The sequence below is a fragment of the Mastigoproctus giganteus genome, chromosome 11 (genome assembly GCF_048544385.1).
Source record: "Mastigoproctus giganteus isolate SK-2022 chromosome 11, ASM4854438v1, whole genome shotgun sequence".
NCBI lineage: Eukaryota > Metazoa > Arthropoda > Arachnida > Uropygi > Thelyphonidae > Mastigoproctus > Mastigoproctus giganteus.
Genome location: NC_143585.1, coordinates 27,777,654 through 27,791,485, shown reverse-complemented (window position 1 = coordinate 27,791,485; position 13,832 = coordinate 27,777,654). Strand labels below are relative to the sequence as shown.

The 13,832-nt window shown below is 34.6% G+C and overlaps 1 protein-coding gene across 1 annotated transcript in view; it reads right to left on the bottom strand.

Annotated features, from left to right (window-relative positions):
* The window catches only part of RpL7 (ribosomal protein L7), a 57,395-nt gene that overhangs the window by 26,776 nt on the left and 16,787 nt on the right, over positions 1-13,832 (bottom strand). The window contains exons 2-3 of the mRNA XM_090385090.1: positions 13,105-13,216; positions 7,386-7,552 (exon numbers count right to left, since the gene is read on the bottom strand). Of these exons, the coding sequence (XP_090241216.1) occupies positions 7,386-7,552; positions 13,105-13,216 (279 nt within the window). The remainder of the gene's footprint in view (positions 1-7,385; positions 7,553-13,104; positions 13,217-13,832) is intronic.

Here is a 13,832-nt window from a genome sequence, read left to right as displayed (position 1 = left end):
AGGTTACGGAGCAATAAAAAGTACCGAAGCCTATAACAGCTACAAGGTGATGTGTAATAGAGCCACAGAAAAGTTTCGACAGGCAAAGGCAGTTTATGAGAAATCTCTAGCAAACAGAGCAAAGAGGGGGGGGGATAAAGAATTCTTCACATATATAAATGCCAAGAAGAGCAGGACAAACCAGATCGGACCTTTACGTAAGGGAAAGGGGATAGTAATAAATACACCAGCTGCCGTTGCAGATGAACTCAACAGTTATTTTGCATCAATATTTACAAATGAAGTCTTTTGTGGCAATGGGAAATTGTGGGAGCGAAGTTAAAAAATATGTAATTAATGATATTGAAATTTCGCAAGATTATTTAATGAAAAAACTTTCGAGCCTACAGACCAGTAAGGCTCCTGGAGTTGATGGAATATACCCTATAATCTTAAGAGAGGCGGCAAGCGAGTGCATTAAACCAGTGAGGCTAATTATGCGAGCATCACTAGACTCTGGGGAGATTCCCTTGGATTGGAAAAGTGCAAATGTATCTCCCATACATAAGGGTGGCTCTAAAAGTGAAGTTGGAAATTATCGACTGTCAGTCTGACTTCAGTAGTAGGGAAAATCATGGAGGCAATGATCAAGGGTGGAATACAGGATCATTTGGATCGAATTGAAATTCTCAAGGATACTCAGCATGGTTTTGTAAAGAGAAAATCATGTTTAACAAATCTGGTTCGCTATTTCGAAAGGGTCACTCACGAGCTGGATTTAGGGAATAATTTCGACATTGTTTATTTAGATTTCAGCAAAGCTTTTGACTCAGTCCCACATGAGCGGTTGCTTTATAAGCTGGAACAGGTTGGAATCACTGGGAAAATCCTTATATGGATAGAAGGATGGCTTCAGGGCAGGAGGCAGAGGGTTGTGATAAATGGCTATTCCTCAGATTGGGTTGATGTAAGAAGTGGGGTTCCCCAAGGATCAGTATTAGGACCACTGTTGTTTTTAATTTTCATAAACGACATTGATGAAGGGATAGAGGGCGTGATGTCTAAATTTGCAGATGATGTTAAAATTGGTAGAGTAGTTAATGATCACTGTCAAGCCGAGCTTCTTCAGAGAGACCTAGATAGACTTCAGGAATGGTCAGAAAAATGGCAGCTGTGTTTTAATCCAACAAAGTGTAAGGTATTACACCTGGGAAACAGTAATCCCAAAAAAACTTATTCACTTGGTGGAGTTCAACTAAACCCAGTACTGGAGGAAAGGGACTTGGGTGTTACGATACGGTCAGACATGAAATTCTCTGAGCAGTGTAAACAGGTTGCAAGGAAGGCCCATGGTGTCCTATCGATGATCTATCGAACTTTTGCAAGTAGAGATAGGGACGTGATAATCCCATTATATAAGGCTTATGTTAGACCACACTTGGAATACTGTGCTCAAGTATGGAGACCGCACCTAAAGAAAGACATCGAGCTTCTTGAAAGGGTGCAAAGAAGGGTAACTCGCCTGGTGAGATCGGCAAAAGGGTGTCCTTATGAAGAAAGACTTCGAATATGTGGGTTGCAGAGTTTGGAAACTAGACACCTTAGAGGAGATTTGATTGAGGTGTTTAAGGCTCTGAGAGGCATCAGTAAAATGAATGAGGACAAAATTTTCAAGATTATAAATGATGCTAGAACTAGGGGACATAAATTCAAGTTACGGGGGGAAATGTTTAGATTGGACTGCAGGAAGTTTTATTTTAGCCAGCGAGTTATAAATTACTGGAATAAGTTGCCTTCATGGGTGGTAGAGGCCGACAGTTTGGGGAAATTCAAAGTTCATCTGGATAGTACTTTCGGGTAAGGGAAGCGCATAGGATGATAGGTTTAATTTCATTTTTTTATTTTCTTTTTTATTAATTATTATTATTTAGTTATTTATTTTATTTTATTTTTTTTTTGTTTTTATCATTGTTTTGTTCGGAATTTTTTTTTTTTTTTGGCTGGTGCAGCATAAGCCATAGGCTTTCTTGCACCATGCGGCCGTTACTAATACTAATAAAAACTTAAATTTTAAAACATGCTGTTTTACTCTTTTTTTTTTCAGAAAAAAAAAATAAAATAAAAAAATAATAATAAATAAATAATTCTGCTGAGAGTTGCAAAAGAAATGTTTTAGATGTAAAAATGGAGACACTATTCTCTTATCCAGTTTAAGAGACATTTTCTAGTTTAAAAAACTGCCAAGTGTGCAAAATTTCTCTGCTAATGTACATAAAAAAAAAAAAAAAAAAAACCCAACACACCATATATATTCGACTATTAGTTACCGCCGTTTTCAGGTTTATTTCACAATGAAAAAAATATATCAGCCGGTGAGGAGTCAACGGGGAAATGTTATTTTCAAGGATCACATGTCAGGTTAGTCACTGCTACAGCCAGATTAATAAAAACAATGGTTTCTGAATGCTAGAACTGTAAGATTTTATACTAGTTAATATTTATTGCCACATATTATCTTTTAACATTATACCGCATATATTTAATTAATCACTTATGGATAATTTGATTTCAATATCACAACAACCTCCATACCAATCATGCCTTCTATACTCACATCTGTTTTGGAAAACATAACAGGTGACCATAAATTTTATGAAAAATTTGTAAAATTTCAGGTATATCAATAAGTACACACACCACTAAATACAACACTAGTGTTTATTTTCTACAAATTACAAGTGAGATAGAGAAGTTACAAACAGTGTGTGTTTAGTTTGATTGTATTATATTTAATAAGGAAGTTGAAAGCCAGGGGAGATGGCTGACTGATAAGTACAAATTACTTTTATGAGGTGTACAAAAAAAAAAAAAAAAAAAAAAACCCACACTTAACTGCCCTAACTCTATAAATATATTAAAACTGCCTTTTTCTTACAGCTCTTGCAACCTGTAAGAAAATGAACACTAATGTTACCCAATAAACAGTATAGGTGTGCTCACTTATCTGAATACCTGCATAACCCAAAATATGTCCCTAAATGTATATCAAGTATATTCTCCAGGTATATTGTAGTAGTAAGGGCAAATGATGCAAGAAAGCAGCCAAAAAAAAAAAACAAAACAAAACAAAAAAACCTATACAGTTCACCCATCTGTACAGTCCAAGAATTTTATTCATCACTTTCATAACAGATGGAAGCTGTTCCAACAATCAATCACCTGCTGGCTGAAGGCAAACCTGCACACATCTATCTTGCAATCTTCCTACCTAAACTTGAATTTATACCCCCTCATGTGGTCTCAGCAAGTTAAAGAATGCCATTAACATTCAGCTTACTCAATCCATTCAAGCCTTTAAACATCAATCAGACCTCCCTGCACATATCAAGTCTTGAGGATACATTGGCAAAACTGAAGCTTTTCTAGGTAAGGGCACTCTTCACCAGTCTAGCTGCTATTACCTGCACCAGACCTGTATAAAGTTCTCAAGATGTGGCTTAACCATGGCCTTATACAAAGGAATAATCACCTCCTTATGACTGCTAGCAAAAGTTTTTGTACACGATTGACAAAAGCTCATGAGCTGTCATGGCAGCATGTCTGTACTACTCACAGAATTTCATGTCTGCCTGCATAATTACCTACAACTCTTTCATTTTCCACTAAAATGAGTGTAGTACCACACAGTTGATAAGTTACTCTGGGATTACTGTACCCATATGCAGTATTGTGCATTTGTCAATGTTAAATTTCAACTGCCATTTCTCAGCCCAATGACCCAATTTTCCTAGATCTTGGTACAGTAGCATCCATAATGCCACACAACAGTCTTTTATATGCAACAGTATCAGTATCAAAAGCCTTCCTGAAATCCAAGTATATGATGTCAAAATTATTTTTTGCATCCACATCCTTGGTCACTGCATTATAGTAACCTATCAGATTGGTTAGACAAAACTGCCCCTTAACAAATCCACGATGTGTTTACAGTATAAGTGCATGCCTCTTAGTCCTGCATTACTTCTTTAACCAGTGTTTCCATTATTTTCCCTGGAACAGATGTTAAGCTAACAGGTCTGTAATTATTATTGTTGCCTTTTGATTTCCCTATTAATTGGGAATACAAATGCATTCTCCAGTCCATAGGGACGTTCACTAAATCCAAGGATGCTCTCATAATTATGGCTAAAGGTTTGCTTACCTCCTCTGCTGCCTCACTTAATATAACCAGATAGATTTCATCAACACCAAATGCCTTTTTTATGTCCATCTTCAACAACTTTGCCCACACTTTCCTTTTTGGTTATCATAATCATTTAGTTCTTCATTAGAGTTGGATAAACTTCTGGCATCTCCTTCCCAAAGAACTCCTCATACGTGAATGCAGATGCAAAATACCTATTAAATTTGTCTGCAACCTGAGTGGGGTCATCAATAGTTAACCTGCTGCCATCAAGTGGTGCAATGTAATTGAACCCCTTCCTTCTACTGTTAATAACCATAGAGGTCTTTGCTGTTTTGTTTTGCATTCTTTGCCAGACTTCTCATAATCTGCCTTAGCTTGCCTAACCTCCTTTATGACTTGATTACAGATTAATTTATGTTCCCATGCACTTTCCTTCTCTGCCATGTGTCAATAGTTCATCTGACATCCATTTAGATCTAAGCCTTGAAGAGTATTTCTTCATTGGTATGACAAGCCTAGCAGCTTCTTTGATTACTCCCATGAGTTGGACCCACTGCACAGTATTCATGTCTGAGACCCCTCTAATTACCCTTATGAAAGCAAAAGCCTTTCCTTTTATCTTTGACAGTAGTTGTCTTTAATTAAATTCCACATTAGTACATTGTGATCACTGCTACCCAGTGACTTTTACCTGCAAATTCTTAATGAATGAAGAATCACTGCTGATAACCAGGTCAAGAGCATTACTTCCTCTTGTTGCCTCTCTAACATGCTTTTGTAGAAAACATGTCATCCAAGAAATCCACAGGTCTTGCTATTCTACTAGTGACCATCCCACAAATTCCAATTTAACAAATGGAAAGTTAAAATCCCCCATTATGAGATACTATGATTTGTTGGCTTACTCGTCTCTCTGTATAGCTGTTTGGTATACTGATCACAGTCATATAACCCATCAAACTGATTCAACACTGTACTCGTCATCCATGTCAACTGGATGAGCTGCATTAGATTTAACATGCTTCTTAACTAAGAGCACAGCACCTCCACCTCTTCTGTCCTTCCTGTATATATTGCATCCTCATATTTAAATTTGGCATCACTTATGCCTGAGTGACACTATGTTTCTGGTACTTCTACAATGTCTGCATTTGATGGCAATCGATACTTGAAATTCATCAAATTTATTTACAATGCACCTAGCATTAGTGTACATGCACATGTTCTTACTCTTAGTTACCCTAACAAAGCCAGAAGTCTCAGACACCTTGCTTTGCAGGCATGTACCAATACCAGCAGTGTAAAAATCGCTTTCACCCCTACCTGCAGCTCTAGTTAAGCTATTAGTTTGTATATCTCCCCAAGCTAGCAGTTTTCCGAACCACCATCACTGCCTTGAGAGAATCAGCAAATATTCTTGCACCACTTATATTCAAGTGTATCCCATCCCTGTACATGCAGTCTCTCCTATTAACAAGCACAGACCAAGCTGATAAAAATTCTACCCCATGAGCTTTGCACACTTTCAAATTCAATCATAACTCACAACTTTTTCCCAAACATTGCCATGTACTTGTTAAGTAAGTCCACTGATATCCTAATCTTAATATCATTAGTGCCCTTAAAAGATGATATCTGCTTTACATGATTAATTTTGCTCCTGGCAGACAGTCTATTCCACATATTCTTGCACAATATATTTCCCATTTCCCTGACAATAATCACCTCCTTTGGAACCAGTGCGACTTGAAGATTGCTGCTGTGTTGCCTGATGCACTAGTGTGGGCTTTGGCACTGAGTTGTTATTCAGAATATTTTTATTTTGAGGGTTTAGTGTCATCATCAATATTCTACTCTTCCATTTGGCACAGGTTGAGTCCCTATTTAGATATCGTCCTCCACTGTTGTCGATCTCTTGAATCTTGCATCATTTGTTGATAGCCCTGAAAGCCTGTGTTTTCCTTTAGGCATTGGAGCCATTCTCTTTTGGGTCTTCCTGGTGGTCTCTTATCTCCAATTCTTCCTGTCAGTACTACATTAGGCAGCATGTGTTGTTTCATCCGGTTCACATGTCCAAACCACTGAAGTTGTTTTTTGCAGATTTGCTCTATTATTCTGCATTCAAAATTTAGATCTCTCCTTACTTGTTCATTAGTTTTATGTTCTCTCCAATTTGTTTTATTGATTTTCCCTAAACATCTCATTTAAAATGCCATTATTTTTTGCCTTTCTTTCTTATTTATTCTCCAATTCTCTGATCAATAAGTTGCTGTGGGTATGATGACAGTTTCATATAGTTTAATTTTTAGACTATTTGAGATTTTCAGTTCCCGACTTAATTAATCACAGACTGAACCTGATGTTCAGTCTGTGATTAATTTGGTCAATATTACTTAAGTTTCCGGTTATTAGAGCGCCCAGGTATACAAATTTTTGTACTTGTTCTATTTGTTGATTTTGGATGTTTATGTCTTCTTTGTTTTTTTCCGATTTGCATTACTTTGGTTTTATTTATATTAATATTAATTCCATAGTTGTTGCTTGCTTTGTCGATTTATTGTTTGTTAATATTTCTTTTAGTTGTTCTTTGGTTTCGGTTAAAATCACAATATCATATACATATTCTATGTGGTTTATATTTTTTTCCATTTATTATTGTGCCTCTTTTTTCTTCGAAAAAGAGGTTTAGTGTCAAACAACATTAACTACAAAATCATTTTGTAGTAAACGTTTCTGTAATTAACCAAGAAAAAAAAAAAATCATTTGACATTTTCTTGTTTTACCTGAAATGTGCTTATAGCCAAAGCTAACTTGTAAAGTACTAGAGATACAGCCGTGTGATACATCATATGCATTGTTATTTGTAATTAATGTTGCTTGACACTAAACCCTCAATCTATTAGTTAAGTTAGAAGTAGTGCAAAAGCTAAGGCCACAAAGCAATCAGCATTTTATGCCTATAAATCTGTGTATTCTGCAGTGTTTACTGGACAAAAAACAGTTTCTGGAAGGAACTGTGCAACCCTTATTCAAAACAGGATTTATCACGTAAATTAAATCAATCTTCCCCCAACAAATTGTAAACACCCACATAGCAATTTTTTTTTTATCAATATTGGTCAGACCCCAGATTTTGGTCTTTAACGCAGAACAGGAACTAATATACAGGTATAGCTTATTATATGAATAGTTACTATAAAGTTAACAAACAATGCTTACCCTCGAATACGCACAACAACAGCAAGTTTTGGTTCAGCTGGAACATAAAAGTTTTTCTTATTCCTGGCAATACGTTTCAACCGAATGACATCGCGTTCCATACGGCGATATTCACGCACATATGATTCAGCACGTTTAAATATTACTCTCCTCTTTTCACGATTTACCTAAAATATTAACACAATCATTACAATTATGCAATTTTAATGAATAACAGTAACATATACATTAAAATTATTCATAAAATAAGTAAGTCATAAGATTAAGAAATAATGCAAGAATTATATGCTTTTCAGAAAGTTCAGTCACAGCTGATGAACGACAGGACATCTAAATACTAATTCTAAAAATACAACATTTTCAAATCAATCACTATTCCTCAGAGGATTTAATGACTGAAAAAAAGTCACACGATTATTCGTACTTTGCAGCATTAATGCTTTTTTCTTCCACCATTTGCCACAACTGTTAATCATATTGTACATTTTTACAGTTGACGCGACTCCAGATTTTTTAAGCTTTCTCTCATGGCCACATTTTCAGTCACAGTAAAGTGTACAAAATTTAATCATTTATCTTAATGTGAAGAATTATAGCTCAAGGTTTCTAGTTATTGAATTTCAATGATAGCAATTTAAAAACATCTCTAAGAACAACTCACTCTCAATAAAATTCAACAATTAGAAGCCTTTGTGTTATAATTAGCCACAAGAATTGAACTCATACTATTAATTGAGAATATCACATTTTAATACTTGAAAAGGCCACACTCACAGATAAAAGTTGTCAGTGATGATAATTACTTTACCACAAATTTTCTAGCTCATTTCCCTTGGCCAGGGAAAATAAGTTAGAAAACAAACTGCTAGTGCAAATTTCAACACCATACTTTCAGTGAGCCCTGTGGAGTGAATTTGGTAATCCTCCACTAGTGTCATGGTCACGGTTAGCTCACAAGTCACCGTCAGCTCCAATCTGGAATAGTTCAGACTTGTCACTAAACCTGTAATTCTGATGGAGTACGCACGGCACTTGCTGAATTAAAAATAATGAAAAATAAGATCTTTCAGTAATTTTCTACATCTTTTTTCTACATCTTCATTAATTTTTGTATACTTATAATACGTTTCACACATCACAACCAGATCACAAAGTTACTACCAAGTCTGACTTGACTGAGTATGCGCGATGCGATGCTCACTATATCTGCCACACAGAGTAATTACAGTTCCACTCTGTGATCTGCCAGTCTACATATACCAGCAATGTACTACGTACTTGCAGTAATTTTTTTTTTGTCCTTCGTCAGGAAACTTAGGTGAACACAAAACTACACATACAACACTTTTCTGACTTTTACAGAGGTTCTGTATTCATTACAAGAGTACTGGATGTGTCTTACCCAAACACTATACCATCATGCCACAACATACATAACTGACTATGCCGAATTTCCTCAGCATATCAGGCGAATTGTGAAGGTTGTCTTCAGTGCAAGAGATTACACACACACACACACACTAACATATGCCCATTTGTACTCTAACCAGTATACAGGCCCATTCCGATTATAAATACTTTTTCCTGCAGAAGGACCTCATGACAAAAAGGTAAATGTCACCCACAGAAGGACAAGGACCTTACGACTGAAAGGCAAGTGTGTCTTATATGTTAATTGGTAATACTGCAATGTGTCATATATACAAATAATCTCAAAATATAGTCATATTATTTTAGGTAATAAAATGTTAGTGTTATAATTAATTAAAAATAATTAATGTATAATAATAATTACCTATTTCCATTGTTTTTATAATTACTTTTATTATTTTCATAATCAAATTCTTATATAGTCAGGAAATTGTTTTTTATTTTTTCTGAAAAAGGACTGAAATAGCTATTTTCCCATAATACAGATGAGAGAACAAAAAAAAAAAATAAATAAAAATACTGCAAGTACATTGCCAGTATATAGACTAGCAGATACAGTGAGTGTCACACATGCTCGGTCAAGTCAGACCTGATAGTAACTTGTAATCTGGCAACAATGCGTTAACACATTAAAAGCATACAACAATTACTGAAAACGTAGAAAATTACTAAATTCTTTCTGAAAACAGATTAAAGGTATTTAAAAAATTATTGAAAAACCTTATTTTTCCATTATTTTTAATTAAGCGAGTGTTGTGCATTCTCCGCCAGAATAACAGGTTCGGTGACAAGTTGGAACTATTCCATCAGAATACGATTCACGACAGGTAGGAGCTGTCGGTGACTTCCATGACCTATGATGCTGTACTGGAGGATTACTATGAGTTTATTCACAGAATCTCAAAGCTTTGTTAAAATATCAATGTGTTTTAATTTTGACTGTATTGCTCAACATTAAAGTAGTCAAAAATCAAATTAGAATTAAAAAAAAAAAAAACTAAAAAAATATTTAAATAAAACATTATCCTCCACTGATTTGGATTTTATTAACCACTTCCATGAACATTGTTTTCCAGAAAATGTGCCATAACAGATCGACTTTTTTTATTTTACAGATCAAAAGTATGCATCATGCGAATACTCATTGTATAGTTTTTTGTGTTTTTTATTAATTTTTTCGTAGAAAAAACATGGGAGTAATTAACCTATTTGGACTATCCCGAGTTATCTCGTGCATGCCAATATGTGCGCAAATTATACAATTTTTAAAATAAATTAGCACTTGGGCTAAAAGAAAGGAAAAGAAAACCTCTTCATTACTCGTTATATAAATAAATTTAAAAATAAAGTGGAATGCAAAAGCAGTAACCACCTGCTACAAGTAATAATCGCAAACTAACTACATTCTGAAACACGGTTGTTCCAAGTGGATAGGCAAGGTAAGCGTTGCTCATGGGCTGCAGTTCAAGAGGGCGCTGAAATATTTTTCGATATTGTTTTTGTGAATTATTTTTGTGGGTTCGGTATTCTGCATTTAGGACAGCAAACTATATTTTGGTTACTGGCAGCACAGGAATGCGCACTACTGTTCTTACATTGCTGTATAATATAAGTAAAACGAAAGCCACTCGTCTGCTACAAGGCATAAGAAAATCCCGAGAAATCACAGGATTTACCTGGCTAATGCAAATTAGCCAGATAAATGCCCAAGAAAATACGTTTCAGTCCTAAATTTGGAGATATTATTGTTTGATTCGGGTATTATTGTACCTTGAGATATTTCGTGTAGTTCCAAATAACTTTTTAAACTAAAAATGAGATATCTCGGGATAATCCACGAAAGGGTTAGTCTGGATTTAAACTGAGGTCAACAGGTGCAATTTTATCCAGTTTTCAAAGAGACTTTTGTGCCCATATATTATAAATTGTATCTACAGCTTATCAGAAACAGATAAGAGATGCCATCACATACTAAATTTCAAAACAATTCATACATTAAAAGAGTATATTTGAAACCTCCAAAACAGATCTTTTAGAAAAGGTTAAATATTTAATTCCACTCATCACCAGTTTCCTTGTCACTTTCAACTGATACATGACTTAGCCCATTGAACTGCACATCAAGGTATTTTATGCCCAATCTGAGATGTGTCACTAAGAAATTTCTGCCCATTTGCAACTTGAATACAAAGTTGAATAGTCATTTGAAATAAAAGAGAAAGCTGCTTTACAGTACTGAAGTAATCTAAGAGAAAAGTATGTGAACAGATATCTTTTTTCTAAGTTTTCTCCAGAGTTCCTTAGCAAAGATTACTTGGTCAGCAATACCTCAAAGCTTTTTAAGAACAGAATCAAGATAATCAACAGACTTCACATTTTTCATAACACTGCCCATGGACAATGGTCGTTTATTACATGACCCAATTTCTGACAAATTTACCTAACAAACCTATTCTCTTAATACTTTACTGCAGCATTTTAACTCTTTCTTGCCAGTCATGCTGGCCCCACTAGTGCCAATTACAATGCATCAAGTGGAAGAAAACCCGCCAACTTAAATATAGTCGAACTTGGTTATAACGAGATCACAGCTGTAACGAGGAAAAAGCCATAATGATTTTAATTTACACATTACCATACAATCGCTCATGGTTATAACGAGCATACTACACGGATATAACGAACAAATTTTGGTAACTATGCAAACATTCTTAATTGATCGGGTAGTTGGAAAAACTCAATTCTTGGAATAGACGAAAATAAAAAGAACGACTTTGTCGCATTACCCTATTTACAGATTGTCTTATATTCACTGAACCATAAATTTATTTTGGGACTTCTAACCAACGTAACATCATTTATGCAAAAATTAGTGGAGAATCTCAATCTGCAGATCCAACAATGGCAAATGAATGGACTGACCGTGTTTTGGCAAAAATCAGGAAAGATTTCAATGACAAAGACATCTACAACACCAATGAAACAGGACTGTTTTATAATTTGACACCTGACAATATATTTAAATTCAAAGGGGAAAAATGTGTTGGTGGAAAAAAATCAAAGGCTCACTTGACGGTACTTGTATGTGCAATATGACAGGAATCGATAAAAAAGCCTGTTTGTTAATCATTAAAACCTCGGTGTTTCAAACACGGAAGGAAACTTCCTGTGGATTACACTGCGAACCAAAAAGCTTGGATGACTTCGGATATTTTTCAGAAATACATAAATGATTGGAATAAGGAGCTGTTCAAAATGAAGAAAAATATTTTATTGTTAATTGATAACTGTCCTGCACATCCCCAGATTCAAAATTTATCCAACATTAAGCTAGTATTTCTGCCTCCCAGTGCAACATCAATTTTACAACCAATGGACATAGGTGTAATCAAGAGTCTGAAAGGATTTTATAAAAGATTTCTAATTCTACATCTGATCAGTCAAAGAGAACAGAAACTTACAGTCTATATCGATATTAGATGCTATAAATTATTGAATGATGCGTGAAACGATGTTACTTCGACAACCACATCGAATTGCTCCAAGAAACCGAAATTAAATTCAAATGAAATTTCAATCGCAGATGAAGATGATGGAAATGAAGAAAATAGCCTACCATTATCCGAATGGTTGTTGCTAATTAACAATGCCGTAGGTTTTAATACAGATAACACTGAATTTGTACGAGTCAAAGACAACTTGTTAACTAGTGGTTTTCCTACAGAGAGTGACATTGTCGGTGCTGTGCTCAACAATGATGACAACTGTGATGATGATATGACAAGTGAATCAAAATCAGTGCCAACAATCTCACAAGGACACAGTAAAAATTTTAAGATTCATAAATAAAGACTAATTGAAAGTGTTTATTATTAATTAGTATTGTTTTTAATTACAGAGAAATATATTGTGTTTAGTATTAAGTGTATTGTAGTTTATACAAGCATATTAATACAAATAATATGTAGTTATATACTGATATTTTTTTCTCTCTAATATTTCTTTTGTTTTTTGAATCTATCCTTTTATCAAGTTATTAAGAATTAAAAAAAACAAGGAGGTAGATTTAACTCATCACTGATATAGCGAGTAACGGTTACAAGGAAATTTGTCAGTCCCTTAATGCTCGTTATAATCAAGTTTGACTGTATTTGTAACATGTCTTCTTGGCTTTATTCAAATAGTGCTTGCTGCAGAAAAAGGACAAAAGATATGATCAATCAATGGTTAACACAATGTGATCCTTCTTAAATTAATATCTCGTATATATAGCACAATTTACACCAACCTTTTTCTGCCTTATGGCATTTTGAATAGCCTTTGCTTTTAGCTCCTGTTTCCGTTTTCTTTTCTTAAGAAGTGTTTCTGGAACTTCTGGAAGTTTTTTTTCCGTAGGTGGCCTTCAGAGAAGGGAGAAAAACACAGCAACATTACATATAAAAACTTTGTAAAATAAATAAAATATAAAAAGCATTAGATACATTTTCTTACTCTTTTAGTTTTGTAGAGAACTTGAGTTTCTTCTTTTTTTTTTTTTTTAATACTAGGTCCTTTGGTACATCACCAGTTATTCAAGCATGGTGTCTTTTTTATACCATTCATTATACTTTTTCCCTGACTATATTCAATATACACTCTGAAATTGTATATTAAATGAGTACTAGTTTTGTGGAAACAAAATTTCTTTGCAATTAGTGCAATTACAAATTTATAAGAATTTGTTTAATAAAGTTGGTCATCTTGAAGACAGTTACACAAGCTTGTTTCATAATATGTAGGCAGTACTTTCAAGTATTGATTCTGGACCTGAAAACAACAAAAAAGTCCACATAAGCACATGCCCGATTCTGAACAGTTAAGGGACTGACTGTTTGAATTTTACAAAATGGCTAGGTGACTTGCAATGGTAAAAAAATAATGAAATATAAATAAGAATAAGCAAACATGCATCAGCCCATACTAACCATGTATGCTTATTCCTATTTTTTTACCGTCGAAATTCACTCAGTCACAGTC